Source organism: Haliotis rubra, unplaced genomic scaffold (genome assembly GCF_003918875.1).
Source record: "Haliotis rubra isolate DU_JTF1 unplaced genomic scaffold, ASM391887v1 Scf306, whole genome shotgun sequence".
Classification (NCBI taxonomy): Eukaryota; Metazoa; Mollusca; class Gastropoda; order Lepetellida; family Haliotidae; genus Haliotis; species Haliotis rubra.
In genome coordinates, this window is record NW_025766976.1 from 225,015 (window position 1) to 243,160 (window position 18,146).

Consider the following 18,146-nt stretch of genomic DNA (forward strand, 5'->3'; position numbering starts at 1 on the left):
CTGCTGTACACAGTCAGAGAGCCAACATGCACCCCTCAGACCAATATGTACAGCTTCGTTGTGGTAGCTGCGTATTTGATCAAACGATATACCGGATGCCTTTACTGGCATGTATGGACGTTATTCTATAGACGGAGGAGGCGTTATTTAAGGCATAAAATACTTAAAATGCGTGCAGGCATTTTACAGACAGGTAGGGTGCAGGGATTGGTTGTTGTAGATTTTATTTCAAACTTTGTTTTCGTAAAATACTGTCACGTATTGTGAATGCATGATGGACAAACGATAAATGACCAGAGACGATTGGACCAACACACGTCTCTATGTCTATGTCCTTCATATGTATATTTAACGTTTCTAACAAAAATATACATTTTCAGTGTGTGTCAGTGGACTGACGGCTTATACTGCGACTCTTATAATAGTGTTTTTTTACGTTGTTTTATGTGTGTATGTGCAACGTAAAACAATTTAAGTAGTTTATTATTTTTCAAAAGCTATTCAGCTCCATGAATAAAAGTACACGTATGTGGGCTCAAACACTCAACATGTGTTTGTGTTTTTCGTTCAATAGCTTGTTTTTTTAAAGATATATTATTTATTCATTTCTCAGATATTGCTATTTTGCGAAAAATAACAATAGAGATGGTCACTCATAAATAATCTTTAATAATCTGTACAACAACCTGCTACACTAGACCATCTGAAATAACGCCCCGTGTGGCAAACTAGTTACCTGGGCTTTCCACTAAACTCCCAACAGCCCTCAAAGTGCTGTGCGGAGTTTCGGGATGAGGAAGACGGTTACCTGTACAACTGTGTGCGCATGTGCAGAGAGAGTACCGTTGACAATGACTGAAATATTGCATTCCGTGTTTTAACAGGTAAAATGGGATCACGGAGAGACGCGGGGTTATTGGATAAGTGCCTGTCGGATATACGAGAAAAACAGGTAAGTGACCTATATCATTGTGTCCTTTGATGTTGTGTCGGCCCAGGTGAGAGAAAGCAAGGGCGTCCCAGATGTGAACACAGAGTCTGACACCATTTTTAAAGCTCTCGTTATAAGAGGAATTTTACTTCTAAATAACGCGATTTCGCTGTAAGAATGTGCCCTGAATGATAAAAGCTTGAACCGGGATATTTAATAACGATTTGTCAACTGACAATTTTCCTGCGGGAGATTGTACGAGTTCCCACCTGTGACATACCTGGCCTCATCGCGTTGTCGGTCGGTGTATTTGACACTCCACAGGCTAAATGCAAACTTTCTCTCTCACCTGACCATAGCGGCGCGTTTGATGGTCTGTCTGGTTGTATTTGAAATAGTTCGACGACCACTTGTGTGTCGTTTAGCGTGTTTTACTATGATGTTGTTGGTTTAGATATGTAATCATGTTTATAAGTAGTGTAACGTAATTTTCCCAGGTACACTATCCTCACGTTTAACTACATGATATATCTTACGATCGGATCTAACGAGAACATGAAACTTTTAGATAATCTACATGTGTAGTTAATGTATACGATGTAGTATACGATGGAGTTGTTTCATTGGGAGAGATTTAACAGAAATCCAGCCTACATAAAAACCAAACTTGTTTTGCCGTTTTTGTTTATTTTATCACTTTAACAGGACCATTCTTAAGATGACGTCGCGCGCAGATCAATGTTTACATTGGGCACTCCCATTTCCGCGTTGTATTCAATTACTTTTTAAGATTAAACCGATGACAAAGTTGTGCCACAAGTCGATTAAACGCAACACACCTGTAAAAATATTTTGATATTTGATACTGTAGTTGAAGTGATGTGGGCGTTTTAGGTAGATAGATGTGTATATATATATTCTATTCTGTCAGCGTCAGATTGACCCTGGACGATTAAGGTACTTGTATGTAATTTCATATATGAGCTACTTGAGCGTTGGCCATTATGATAACTGATAACGTCGTTATTATCAATAATTGCAAACGTTAGTTCAATTAATAACTGACGTGCATGTGGTGTCATCGGACTGGCCAGGTGTCTCTGTCCAGGCCTTAATAGGTGTAATGATGACAGTGATGATGATGATGATGATGATGATGATGGTGATGATGATGATAAATAAATCACTGACAATACCATTCAGTCGTGGAATCGATACAGACCTGTGACAAGTGTGTGATCAATCATCATCATCATCATCATCATCATCGTCATCGTTATCATCATCATCATCGTTATCATTATTATTTTCCATGAAAATAAACACACTAACAATACCATTCTGGTATGGGTGTTCGGTTGTACTATTGGATGATCCCCTGTGTGTGGTCATGTGTATATCTTTGCTGCACTGGCTGCCTATAAATGGAGATCCGATGTCGTTCACCCAGATAAGCAGCCACCATGTTTATATCACCAGGTTTACTGGACTAGTCAATCAATATATGCAGTGTTTGTTCAGTCTGTGAGTCATAACACATTGCATATATATATGACACAACTCGTATCCCTACACAGCATGCATATGATTGTCTGGATGTACATCGTTGTCTACATGTATCAAGCCTACGTTAGCTGCGTTATTGTGTATTGATTTATGTCTACCGTTATAAGTTTACCGTTATCAAATACACTCACGTGTGTATACAATACAATCATTTCATGGAACGGAGGAAGTAAATGTTTATCTGTTGATTAAAGCCTCACTCAGCAATATTCCAGCTACATGACGACAGTGTGTTAGGAGTCGAGTCTGGACCAGGCAATCCAGTGATTGGTATCATGAGATCCTTTCACGGAAATGGAACACGATGACGAACACTGACCAAATCAGTGCGCCTGACCACTCGGTCCTATACGTCAACCCTTACGACAAGCATGGGTTGTTTGAGCCTGATGACTCGGTCCTATGGGTTGCTTGAGCCTGACCGCTCGGTCCTATACGTCAACCCTTACGACAAACATGGGTTGCTGAAGACCAATAATTAATTTATTTTAACTTTAACGGGTGTGAATGACATACAAATGACAGTTATCAAATACGCCCTGCGTTAGTGTACTTTTCATGAAGATCATATTCTAAGAAAGAATTTTGTTGAATTTATGAATTTTGAAATTCAAAACCAGCATCCGGGACGATGAATCTCCTGCTGATATCACCTGATGTTTGTAGGTTAATTTGTATATCAGGCTTGAAGTAGCAGTTTGCTGTCTAGGGCCATTATAGCGATTTGATACGCCTGAGCGTGTTTGAACCCTTTGAACCTATTGGCAGACAGGTCATGGTATTGGAATGTGTATCTTAATGTCAGCGTAAAGTCAACACACTCAGTTATGGCTCTCACAAAGACGATGACATTCAACAACCATGTCTTCATCTCATCAAGTGAATGACGATTTGGGTGGGTGCTTAGACCCGCTTTGAACCTCATTCACAAAGAAGCAGATCCATAGCTCAGACACATAGAGTTGACAGTAAACATTCTTTGGTTGTATTAGCCCGACGTTACATCCACGTGTTTGAGCTCAAGATGAAGACGTCAGTTGATTTCATTCATGCACACCATGCATGGTGTCCTTTGACTTCTGTAGTCAAACCTCAGGCCATTAAAAGTCAGATGGCACGATCCAGATTTGATCTCAAGGTACAACATAATTTCGTTTGTATGGATCACTGACATACACAACGCTTCGTATGTCATGGCAAATAGAGGTTTCTTAAGTTATTTCTATGGAGCTAGTTTTATTGCATGGTTCAAAGGTCTGTGAATACCACCAAGGATAGCCGTATGGCAATTACTGCTCCTTTCTTAACTCAAAATGATGATAATCATTATTATGAGAAGCCTTAATTACAGACATTTTATCGATTCCTGAGTCCGTGTTAATAGTGAATGTATAGGAAGACGTATTTGTCAACATACATCAACTAACACATTGACAGGTATTGTCAACAAAAAACGACGAAGTCACCTGTCCGACTTGCTCATCGTTTCTCAGTGTACAGGTTCCACCTTTCTCAAATGTCATAGTATATTTACCTGGGTCCTTTGATGGCTGCGTTGTTTGAGGCTGCGGCTCTTTGATGTGGGGATGATGACAAAAGGGTATGTCAATAGTTTACCTCAAGTGACACGGGGACTTTCGGGACCAGTCATCAACACCATTCCTGAAAGGGTTTCGCTGCGTCCTCACTGTGGAATGGTGTCGGTGTCAGAATATTGGTGATGTCGCATGTTCCTAATGTCTGAAGCCCCAAACAAAATGTTTCGAAATGATAAGCTGAATATCTGCGTAAATTACGCAAATATTTATGTGAAAAGTCAATTCCTATTATGTCTATCGCGTACAAGTACGCTTGAATTTTTGTAAATACTCAATAAATTTGATCTTATATGCGTACACACAAAAGTCAAATCTTAGCTTAGTGTACCGGTGGATAGATGAAATAACTGAGGTATACTGAGAGGTACTATTTCAACACATGAACTTGGCAACTTCTTTCTTATCGTTTCTCATATTAAATATCAAATATAAATAACAAACACTTAAACCAATATTTAAACTTTATTATATTTTTGTACAATTAATGGAAAATGGCAAAATACCCAGTTGAGTTTCAGTGAGGTGGGTACAGTTTATTACGTTACTCAAAGGAAAATTAGAATACCCAATTGAGATGAACACAAGCGAGTACATAACTCAATGCCCCAAAAGTTATCTGTAGCTCTGTTATATAGCTGGACTATTGCATGTTATTTCAGAGTGTTCATTACAGAGTAGTGATATGTACAAAGACTATAGTTTAGAGCAGCGGGTTTGGTACTTCGCCGATATATGACTTGAGTATACATTGTATTAGGAAGGCATGAAATCACGGATATCCTTGAACCCATAGTACCGATACTTTTATCTAACACTGATACCTTTCTGCATTTCGACTGGAGCACGCTGACCCAGTCAGTTATACGCATTGTCACCATAGCAACTGTTTTATATTGCCACACATTAATACCTAATCTAACATCGTTGCTAAGCTACAAACAAGCATGCCAAAGTTATTATTTTATCCAGATTATGTGGGTGGCAGATAGCACAGGACACGGTTATCCTTTTCCAAAACTCCCGGTGTCATCACTGTGTGCGTGTGCACCTGACTGGGGGCAGTGGGGTAGCCTAGTGGTTAAAGCGTCCTCTCGTCACGCCGAAGACCCGGGTTCGATTCCCCAAATGGGTACAATGTGTGAAACCCATTTCTGGTGTGCCACGCAGTAATATTGTTGGAATATTGCTAAATTCGGCGTAAAACTAAACTCACTCACTCACTCACTCTCACCTGACTGGAAGAGAAACCAATGTTTAATCCATTAGACATGTTAGATATGAAGATATAACCACAGCTGATGCCCTTCCACATAACACACTGAATATATGAAACAACATACTAACACATGTCACACGATTAGGTCGCTCAACTGTTATACATGGGCAAACTGTCTCACCGTACACTCAACAGCCGTCAAATGTATGTACAAGTTGAGGAGATTCGTTGTTCATCATCTTGAAAGGGTAAATGAACTCTGAGTCTACAACTAGTGGTACCACCGTAGGCCTTGTACCATTGTGGAGTCCTGAAAGGAGGTCAACACTGTCACTGTATATCTACAACACACACATGCAATCTTCGACTTGCATTCAGCTTTAGTTTCATAACAGCTCAGCTTTACATGGGGCCCTGGCGCTGACGTCTCCTTGTTACTGATGTGTCGAACACGTTTGATGTTTTCGTAGTCCCGATACAACACAACATTGTAAGGAAATCTTTAATGTCTCTTTCTTACCAATCATGCCGAGGCACGACTAGTGTTTTGGATTGAAATAGTTTCATGCAATTTTTGTGTGTCGTGGGAGGGTCTGATAACTATCTGTTTTGTACCGTGGCAGAGGTTTGACTGTACACTGTACACAGCGTTTATTCACATGTAAACACTGGGTGAACGAGTACAACAGAATATATACGGTGTTGGTTCTGTAGTCAGCCCACGTCAGTAGGCGGTGGCACGAATGGGGGACGTGGCTGTAAACCCTATCTGAATTTTACTTTACAACAAACCATATTGTTTTCAAATTTTATAAAATACAGTTTACCATTGATATTTTGATATTGTTGAACACGTTCAAACATAATCCAGTGTCAAAGCCATTGAATTCCGAATACAGGAGACAGTTATCTAATACCTTTAATTAGTCCTCATCGAATGATCAAATGAATTGTTTGATTAATGTTTGAGCAATGTCATTGAAGGAAGGCAGTGTTGCACGGATAGACTCAAACCAGTTGTCATGGATACCCATGCCGTCTATTTTAGGCGCTATAATTTGGTAACGAGCGTGTTGGCATTGGCGTAACATGATCTGGTTGCCTAATGTCTGGAACCATTATACATATTTACCGTTTGTGTGTGTGTAGTCTGTTTATGATAGTTCTCTGAGAGACCCGCTTGTCCTGACTATTGGCTGGCTGCAAACAATGGTACGTGGTGCCGTTGTGGAAACATTGGAATCTCTCCCCAGAATTAACACAAGAACACGCTGAAATGTTTATCCAACTTTTTCTTGCAATTGTAAAACTTTGCTAAATCGTGTTGAGTTCTCGCAAAACCTCGCGTGTTGATATTTTCACCCACAGGTATTTTGATATTTTTTGTTTTTTGGATTCTCCGATTTGGTGTTTCTTTGACGGCTGTGATGCCCGGATATTACAAGGATTGACTTAACAGGTCTTCATGGCATAAAATGTTGGTTTAGCGCGGCTAAAGAAATAGACGCAGACCTGTGGTATTTAAGTAACGCATCATCCCAAACAGTGTGCATCTTAAGTCTAGGTCTATACACTCGTTTTGTTTTCGAGTATTGTCTTATGACGAGTTATCACTCCATGGTGGGTATAGGGTTTGTATGGCATCCCGTCAGTATTTATAAAACAGATAAACGGGAACAGCGTTAATCAACCCCGCAGAATATTGACTGCAAATAACGTCATTTCCTTAACGCCAAGCACGACATTCTGCTTACAAAACAGTGTATAGCTCAGCGGAGCTGTTGTAGGCTAAGGGAATCATTATTATTTCATACTTTGACATTGACTTGCTGAATCTGTTCGTAGCAGGGCGGCCTAAATTAATTAAACATTGGTGACCGTGAAGCGTGTTTACCCTACTTTATGCTGCCATGAACGTGCGTCAAGGGGTGTTATCGAATTCATCTATCCATTCATTGAGATGATGCTTTTTATGCCCACTGGCCTTACATATTAGTTACTTAACTACTTATCTCTATATTGGTACAATTCCACTTCCAGTTTCACTCTTCGAATTTTACGCCTCCCTCTCTGTCTGTATATATATAACTGAGAGTAACATGAGCCTTCTCTATACTGGAATTGGTCAGATACTCCACAGTGTTGACTTCAGATCATAAACAGTGACGTGCTCGATGTGCACAGGTTTAATTTATGATCATACCCGTGAAGGTCCGGGTGAGAATATTGATCTTCAGTAACCCATGCTTGTAAGTGGCGACTAACGGGATCGGGTGGTCAGACACGCTGACTTGGTTGACACATGTCATCGGTTCCCAATTGCGAAGATCGATGCTGATGCTGTTGGTCACTGGATTGTCTGGTCCAGACTCGATTATTTACAGACCGCCGCCATATATCTGGAATATTGCTGAGTGCGGCGTAAAACTCAACTCACTCACTCACTAATTTATTATCAGTATCCTAAATAGATCTCAGTGTCCTGGTGATATGCTTAAACTTATGCTTTATGGAGTTGCATCCCATGACCGTTACAGGATACGATATGTAAGAAGAAATCTGATGCCGTTTCGCGTGTTTAAATATAGTCAAACACTGTATTGAACTTATGGTTGTCTCGAAGCTCGGTCCCTGTTTGTTCTTCATTTAGTCTTTACTTTGCGGTCGTTTCGAATTTTATTTTACATAACTCGAAGCAGTTACACAGGTCCCTTAAGCTTAGAGTGTTTGCTGTATTTGAAACTGGACTCGGAGAAAACTACTATAAATACAAGATATCTCGATGTTTCTTATATTTGAATTTCCTACCATGCTATCGTTACTGACAAGGAGGGTTGGTGTAAAATATTACCGATGTCCAGACTACCTACATACAGGTCATTTCGGACACACCCACAGAACACTGCAAGTGTCACGTCTTGTTTGGCAACACTTAACCATCGCTTTCACACTGTCATGTCGTATTCGTGACTGGACAATCTCGTGGACAGTGCACTGACCAGAAGGAAAGCTGAAGACAAGCGGGAGGGGAATGCTAAAGCTGAAAAGGAACAAGAGTGTCAGGTCAAGCCTTGGTAACGAGTCTCTTCAAGGAGGGTCCTGGTGGAAAAGACACACGGTGGTTTTGTTTGGCTGAGGATTAATTGTGTAGTGCAGAGGCGCTAAAGACACCAGTCACACCTTTCGTCCATAAAAAAGCTCTTGTTCATAAAACCGCAGCTTAATAGCCGTACGTTTGGCATGAATGTCAGTCAGAACAAGGTACTCAATGAGCTATGTCGCTAAACATTCATTTAGGCTTATTCACGGCATCCTTGACCTTAATAGTATTTCACCCTGGAATGACCTTGACCTATTTATGCTTGTCATTTATGTGGCGTTTTCTAATAAAACTTTTAGGGCTATTTTGTCATTGTATTTGGCTTTCATGAAAGAGGGTCATCGTAATACTGACAAAACGTGTACACGTGTGTGCCGATGTGGAATTAGAGAGGGGGGCATACTTGTATGGTGAGGTTAATTAATTCACTCATTTACATTCTCAAATGGTAACGATAGGGATCACTTTAATATTTTCAAACTACGGTCAATAAACCCCGGTCTGAGATTTTATATGTATTTACCCCTACGTTTTCCGTGTAGCTTGTGTCATTTTATCATGATTGACAGTGCAACACGTTTCACTATTAAAGACAAGCGCTGCGCCGAAATTGACATTGATGGACAAGAATCACATAACACATGTTTTATTGGACACTTATGCGTCTGATATGATGAATGACTAGAGCATGTAATTGATATTTTTGCATTACCTGTGAATATTGTGGGGAAATAGGAAAACAAGCAAGTGTACTTAAAAGGTTGACATGTTTTCTGGGAGCAATGGCGGAGATTTACGAGATACCAACATGCTGCACTGGTTCAACATGCTGTCACGTGCCGGAAGGGCAGGACCAGACCACGTGATTTATGAGCAGCATGCCAACCCGATGGCTGGATTTTATTCCAATCCTTTATAAATAGTTCTCATTATGGCTACTGGGTCGTGCTGCAGTAGATGTGTGTTGTGGATGTTGTGTTCTACACGGTGTGATATATACATCCATACAGTGGTGTTCAGCAGTGGAATCCTGTAGTATAACTTTATGCATTACTGGAATCCTACAGCACACTGTTTTTTATCAGTAGAATCCTACAGTAGAACGTTTTGCAACAACAGAATGGTACAGTATACAGTTGTGTATCAGTAGATTCCTGCAGTACATCATTGGTCATCTCTAGAATCATACAGTACACAGTTGTGCATCACTGGAATCCTACAGTACAATACTGTGCATTGCTGGAATCCTACAGTATACCGATGCATATCAGTAGAATCCTACAGTACATCTTTGCTCATCATTAGAATATACAATACAACGTTATGCATTGCTGGAATCCTACAGTATACCGATGCATATCAGTAGAATCCTACAGTACATCTTTGCTCATCATTAGAATATACAGTACAACGTTATGCATTGCTGGAATCCTACAGTATACCGATGCATATCAGTAGAATCCTACAGTACATCTTTGCTCATCATTAGAATATACAGTACAACGTTATGCATTGCTGGAATCCTACAGTATACCACTGTTCATCAGTAGAATCCACACTACAACTTTGTGGTGCATCGTTAGAATCAACAACATCGTTGTTCGTCTGTAGGATGACGATACTCGTATGGTACAAGACTATACATCAGTAGAATCCCACAGAACAACGTTGGTAATAAGTACAATCACCAGAATCCAACGGTACAAGACTGCCATTACTTACAGCGTTGTTTAACTGCAACAATACAGCGTTGTTTATCACTGTCATCCTACAGTACAATATTGTTTCCAAACTCTACAATGCACCGCTGTTCATCAATACAATCATAAAGTACACGGTTATTCATCAGTAGAATCATACAGTACAACGTTATTCAGCACTAGAATCCTACAATTAATGGTTGTTTATAGGTAATCCGTCCTGCAAGGTTGTTTAGGGAAGATTCTCTAGGATCTCAGCTATATTACACTTAACGTCGTGTTAAGGAGATCAGAAGACCACGTAGCCTTCATCAGGAGTCACGGCCAAACACTCGACAGAAAGTTAGTTGTAATCAAGTAGGATATTAGTTGTGAAGGAGAAGACCCATAAAGTCACGTCGCCAGTGGTCATTGAAAACATCAAAGGCTTATACAGACTACTTTCTTAAACATCCCCGACATAAACCCTTTTCATCTCTGTCGAGAAAACAGTTTATGAATAACCGTATTAAACGTTAACGACATGATCAGGTCAACGAATGGTATAAACGGCATGTAAGATGTTGAAATAGACACGTAATGACCTCGATATCATCCCAGTGTTTTGTTCGTATAAGTAATCTAATTATAATCAAGCTATTCGTTCAAGATATCTTCTAAACATTTAACGTCACGAATTATAAAAATACTGTTTTCCTGAAGTCAATATTTACACTGACCTGCCAACTATTCCGACTATGTTGGCACTGGGTTTTCTTTAAACCTGCTGGTCAATATTTACCAGCGTCTGCTTGGCAGAGATGATTTATGCTGAATAAGTAAAAAGCAAATGTGTCTTTATCTACGAGGCCAAATATTAAAGCCTGTCTGTGTTTACCGTTGACTTGTAATGTTTGACGCTGCTGTTGACGTTGATGACGTCTCAAGATGAGGAGTCTGATACCTTCTACAGAAGTAATTACACTTTGTTTATGGCACTTGTGTGAGTTGTAGATCATCCAGTAGGGGTGACACGTTAGGGTAGTGTTCAGGGACGAGTGAGATATTGCTAATCATAAGTACTTTAGTAAACGTCAAACGTCTACGCTGGAACAGAACTGGTCCGAATGTCTCCTCAAACTGATTCCAGGCTCGCTGACTTGGTTGACACACGTCATCGTATCCCAATTGCGTATGCTCATGCTGTTGATCACTGGATATTCTGGCCCAGACTCGATTATTTACAGACCGCCACCATATAGCGGGGATATTGCTGAGAGCGGCGTAAAACTAAACTCACTCAGTCACTCAAACCGATTCCATCGGGCCTTGAGGGCAAATAACAGCAATTAATGGACACCTTAAAATGGACATAGCGTACTATTGGTAATTAAAATAGCTCTGTCTGAGATGGTACAATATATTTGGAAGGAACAATTCTGACGCGGACCCTCAGAAGGAAGAGTAAATGAATGCAGACAAAAACAACTCCATAGCAAGACATCGGATTTTGGACCAAGCCTAGAGTTCTTCTTCATTATTCAACACAATCACGCGAGATCTCGTAGGAACAGGTCATAAATGATTTGTTTGTGTCAAACAAGGATATTGGATCGAATTTGCTCATAACAAAGGTCGTCTGTGTGTTTGTTTGATTCAATATTGCAGGTATTTTTCAGGTGTCATGGCGCCAAATCGTAATAAAGGATTTTGGAGTTATAAGATCCCGAACCTCAGTTGAATGTCAACAATGATACCGATGCAGTTTGCACATGTAGACAAGAAGAAGCGGGTTTGAGAAGATATTGATTTGGTAGTCGTACTTACACCGTGGGCAGTGTGAATCATACTGTAATAAATATATGTGTCATGATTCAGACAAGTAAACCGCGCCCATTGACATGAATCATTGAAACCATGAGATTCGATCTATCACCATTTTGCACTAACAGTTTACGACAAGCCGGAAATGTAACAGTGTGGCCAACTTGCGGCAAGGCGCGATGCTAACAGGATGTTTTGACGACTAATGTTGAACTACAGCTGAGATTCACAGTCCGTGTGTGCGACGTCATTGTGAATGAGACTCATTATTTCTTGTATTCAGCAACTTCCGTGGTCGATGTCAACCATGGCTGGAAACACTCGTAAATTTTTATTTCCATCGATTTTGTTGGTAAATACCTTTTGATGATGACTTTGCTTTAGGGATATAGTGCGCGATGAAATAATACGACTTTTCACGAATAATTGCGTTCTTTGTAAGAAATAAGCCGATCGAATTATCATAAATTTTCACAACTCGTTGGGCAATTCTCTCCAGAGGCAACTACAAAGGTTTGGACCAGTAGAAGGAATAAGCACGTGTTAGCTTCTATGGCAATAATGGACATTGTAAAGAACCGTTGTACGACAGTGCGCTTTACAGAGAAGGTCAGGCTGTTACCAGTCAGTCAAAGTCAGATGGCGCTCCTTATAAATATTTGTCATATCCTGGACAAATATTAACCCAATTTGACCCAATTCCTGCCAAAATGTTCGCACACAGAATCCCACAATCTGCTTCAGCCAATTTACTGGGAACATTGACATCGCCTGAGAAGTAATGCTATTTTATGGTTTCTAATATTTCGTCTTTTGTTTCGGAAAGGACTTTTGAAAGGACTGGCTCAGGAACACACAGGTGCCGGCTGGCTTTGTTAATCCTTGATTAAGACGCACGGTCGATGTATTGACTGAGGCCTAAGCACAGGGTAACGTCCCTGTTACAGTCACCTGGGACTCTCATTTCTACCAATGTATTGATTATTAACATTGCGTGTACGGGACAGGTAACCAGCAGTGGGTAGTGGTCCTGGTTGTTATTGTGATCAACGAGAATACCTTTCAGAATCCGAACCCGCGTTTCCTGAATGGCTTGTCCAGAAGGGAAATGCTTGGTCTTTATGAAGAAATACTGTTATGTTTCATTGTTTAGACACGTTAAATGGTTAGTCTTTAATAAATCTGTCAATGTCGTTTGGTGTTTGGGATATTGTGGTAGAGTTATCTGAAGCAAACAGCCATCTTTAAGCGCAGATCTGGAGACCTTTCCAAATCGGGGATGTCGCTTTTGATGTTTGTTATTGCGTTTGGTTGTTTATTGTGTAGTTTGCGTAAGTCCAGAGAATTATACATTCGACAAACACAGACAAGGTTAGAAATATTTGTTGCCGTTCTAGTCCTTTTTAGGTTCGGATTTTCAGCAAATCAGCTTCACAGATCCATCATGTGTAACATATTCATGTCGTTGAAGTAGTCTAGTGGTTAATGCTTTTGCTCGGAAACCGAAAAACGGGTTCGATTCCCCTCGTGTGTAGCGTACGTGAAGTCGAGTTTTGTCCCCTGCCGTGATAAAGCTGGATTATTACTTTGAGCAGCGTAAATCTGTACTCACTAACAGTCGATATAATAAACCTGATGTGTGTTTAATCATGTTAAAAAACGGTTTCCAGCGGACGCCAGTCACAGCTGTTTTCTTTGATCTCCTTGTCATCAACCTCCTGCACACCTGTTTCCTACTATATACCGTTATCTATATGTGGGTTATCAGAGGCAAGGGGTGTGAGGGGTATGACGTGCCTGTTATCTCACCCCCAGGGGAGCTGTCACAAGAGGGGGCTGCTGTCGGGGTGGGGACATTGAGATGTCAATATCGAGCTATGTACACCAGGGAGTTTCCATGTATATTCGTATCTGTATCCAAATTTATATCCATCTGTATCTTTGACATGACCTATTAAACTGACGATTGATTTAGAGACCGACAATCACTCGTCCTATCTTATCAGATACATCATCAACCGTTATGACGGAGAGTTGAGATAACGGTAAAAGTTAAATTTGTTGTGTAGCTTTCCATGACAGAAACATTCCGTTTCCTACGGTTGCCCTTAACAACGTTATTCCAGTGTATCTGACAGCCGTGCCCTATGCCATGGAGAGCACGGCTGTAATTATTTCTGCTATTCAATATTAAAATGTGCGGAACCGTTATCAGTTATTTATCATCCACGTGCAGCAAGCCTAACGTCAGGAGCGAAGCCAGCTGGCAGGTGTGTCGTGATGACGTCATCAGAACGTTGCAAACAGCTGACTCATCAATTTACGAAGAATCAGCGTGATAGTCCCATGTAGATCAATTGACGTCCTAACGCGAACCGATTGAAAAATGTGTTAGTGCAACGGTCATAGGATCCTATATGATCGCTCATCTCGCCTCAGACCCGGGTTCGATTGTCCACATGGATACAATGTCCGCCTCTCAACCATAATCTTGCTCGCCTGTTGTTTTATGCTTCACAAAATATGTTTAAGAAACACCCCAAATTTTACTGAAAAGTTAAAGGACCGTCCGATGTTTTCATTTGAAGTTAATCTGTCATGGCAGGCAGCATTCAGCAAACAATTTCCACTTGTGTTCTTTATATTCTTTTGTCTAGTATACCTACAGCGGGGTTGTATGTGCTCCTTCAGTCCTTCAAAGAACTCATGGTCAATTTAGTCCAGTAAATCATTTGGGGGTCATGTTTCACAACACCTCGCCTGCGTGTCTATGCTCAGATCGATCACCTAACACCAAGCAGTCATGAAATGTGAGTTGTTCAGAATGTCCACTGCCGTCCTGTCTCATCTAGGTCCAGAGTGTCAGGACACTCTTGACCCCAGCCCAGACGGACATACCACAGTTGGCTGGTTATGTTAATACCATGTGGCGACTGTAGCGGTCAGTCGGGGCCATGTTCGGTGTCCAGCGACTCGCTTGTTATCTTTACGTCCCGACACGTTCTTTTCCAACCACAGCTGGTGACACTCTCTGGACAGAGGCGAGACACCCGTGGCCAAGGTCAAGGGCTCTGCATTTCGCTTTGAAGAGTTCTGTCCTTTGGTTGGTGAGATCGGGGTTCGAATCTGATATTGATCGAGCTGATTATGAACGTTGGTATATCAACACCATAATCGTGCATGTAAGTTTTCACCATCGTGGTGCATCATGTTCAACGTTTCTTCGACCGCCTCCGTGGTGTAGTGGTTAGAGCGTCCGCCCGGAGAGCGGAAGGTCGCGGGTTCGATCCCCGACCGCGTCATACCAAAAGACGTTAAAATATGGTACTTGTTGGTCCCTGCCTGGCGCTCGGCATTAATGGGTACAACAAGGACTGGTCGGTTCGGAGTCAGTATGCTGTGTCTGAGAGGGGTATTCATGCTTCATGATATCTCAGTGGGCTAGCACTATAAAACCAGCTTAAGTCTGGGCTAGTACAAGCAGCCGCACATACACATACACACGCATGCACGTCGTCATATGAGCGAAATATTCTCAAGCACGACGTTAAACCCAATTTCACCTCACCTCGACGTTTCTTCAGATCAAGCCGACAAACTGGTTAATATTACTGAAATTCGAAGTTGTATAGAACCAAACACATCTATCGAAATATTGTGTACAACTTTGTGATGTTAATAAGATGTTACAATGAAAATATCGCTAAGAATTACAATTTAATCCTGCAAAACTGTCATGGTAAATATGATCATTATAGCTAACACATATCAACACGCGCCGTCAAACCAGATAAGTAGTGCTCTATATCTTAACCACTCTGTGTTGACAAAAAAGCTGTATTTCACAGACGTCATAACCTTCGCCTACGCCTCTTGATCCGATACAGTTACGTGAGACGCAGTTACGGCACTTCTAAACCCTATAACTAGCTCTGTCGTTCCCCTGAGACCAAGTTACGTGTCCCCCGCCCTCCCTTCGCTCTCCCGACGTTTTCAACCCAGGGGTGTACGTTCAGGTCTCAGACAGACGTTTGACGACAACCTGCAATTTTCATGTCACCAGGGGTTTTACACTTACAAGCATGCAACTTGACCTAGATTCCGACTTGAAACATTCCATTTTAGGACACGGGTGAAATCCCGTGTCACGAGAGGTCAAGCCGTGATATCATGCTGGGAGGTAGCAGGATGAGGTCAGGGATGTGGCTATAGACTACCTCACGTCACATCAACACGGGTATCAGACACCTTTTCTTGAGGCTGTGTCGTGATATTGTCACTTGCAGTACGTAAAAAATGTAAAATATGTTTGTAGATATATACTTGTACGTGACGTATGTGAAAGAATAACGTGGGAAACACAAGCAATTCGTGACAAACTTATGTCACGCCGTGACCATGATAGGCTGAAGGGTATAGTGCTGTAGCTGCCCGAATGAGGCCAGGTGTCATCTCCGACTTACACCTTCCCCCCCCCCCCCCTTTTACGCCGAACAGAATCTTTGGAAAACCGAGACTGGTTATTCTAGCCGTGACGTTTCATATTTACCTTTATCAAAAAGGTTACCCTTCCTATATTCGCCGTGTGCAGTAAGAGAAAATTGTATTACGCGGCTTTTGACAATATTCCAGTAATATCAAGGCGTGGGCACAAGAAATTGGCTTGACACTACGCCGATTAGAGAATCGAACCTGGACCTTAGGCGTGGCGGGCGAACACTTTAACTGTAGGCTTCCCCATCGCCTCTCAGGCTAGGTCTTGATGTAATGGCATCTCACTCAGACGTTGGGTAGCCTTGTACGTGAAGCCACAGAGCAGAACCGTTTTCGGTTCTGTCAGTTTGGTGTAAGTGGAGGGCCCATGCTGTGTTTCGCCTGCCTCCTACCCTTCTCAATCCACCGTCACCGTCACCCTCATCCCCTCTTCAATCCCAGGGGGCGGCGGGGTAGCCTAGTGGTTAAAGTGTTGGCTCGTCTAGCCGAAGACCCGGGCTCGAATCCCCACATGGGTACAATGTGTGAAGCCCATTTCTGGTGTCCCCCGCCGTGATGTTGCTGGAATATTGCTTAAAGCGGCGTAAAACCTAAGTCAGTCAGTCAGTCTGTCTTCAATCCCACTTCTTCACTCTCACTCTCACCCTCACCGTATTCATCAAATGTGTCTTGTATCCGTTGTATCGTTGAAACCATGTTGATCAAAGCATGCGTTGGTTCTAATTCATAGTGTACAACCCGTCGAAGGAAATGTCATCATGCTGTACATTATCATCACAATGATAGCAAAGTTTCGAATATTTCGTTACAATATGATGTTACGTCCATATGACGAAATATATAAAACGTTGAAATCGATTCCATCATTTATGATCGAATACCAGGTTCATACTTGGCCTGCTGTGTAAATGACAGGGCGACAGGTGGCGTCTATTGCTGTATATATCACCTGACCTACTTATGATTATATCAAGTATACGGCGTGCCAGTATCCTACTACTATTTGAATGGGTGAATCATTTAATGTAACTGATATTGACATACCAGGCATCGTCAGGGTCATAAGGTGCCCGACATCCCATCAATCAAACGTCTCGATGAAAGGTCGATCAACCAATACATCCGTTCAGACAGATGTGTGTTCAATTCAACTGCAAGTGCTACAGGCGTTCGCATTAACAAAACCTGTATTGAAACGAAATGGGCAACGGTTCCACTTCATGTGAAATACAATGAAAGTGTTTGTGATATTGATATGGGGAAATAGTTCAATTCAATAACAAAAGCTATTGAACATGTTGACATTTTGACGTAGATGTTGATGATGTTGGGTCACAGTGATACAGCTACTGACACGTGACAACTTGTTCCGCAAGCTTGTTGAATATACTTTTTATGTTTCCTGTTAATCTGGAGGATGTCGCTAATACAACCAGGTCGTCTTTCACGTTAAGCCACAACTATGCGACATTACATTCAATGTTGACAGGCTCGAGCATCTTCAAACAGTCTAAACACTGTGTCTCTTAAACTACTGTACCATGTCTGTTTGATGTTCTTATTTTGCCGTGGCTAATTTCATACACGTTTATTCGAAAGAGCTTAACATAAATACCTCGTTACCGCAACTGATACAGGGATGTCGTAAACTGACGTAATCCGACGCCCAATGTCGTAGTAAGACCCTTAATCAAACAGGACGTCAGAACTGCAGTTGAGTGCCAATTCAGTTTAAGCG

At 41.4% G+C, this 18,146-nt stretch overlaps 1 protein-coding gene across 1 annotated transcript in view; it reads left to right on the forward strand.

Annotated features, from left to right (window-relative positions):
• The window catches only part of LOC124282895 (dystonin-like), a 108,876-nt gene that overhangs the window by 12,978 nt on the left and 77,752 nt on the right, over positions 1-18,146 (forward strand). Inside the window, 1 exon segment of the mRNA XM_046718936.1 lies at positions 885-952. Within this exon segment, the coding sequence (XP_046574892.1) occupies positions 890-952 (63 nt within the window). The 5' untranslated portion in view covers positions 885-889.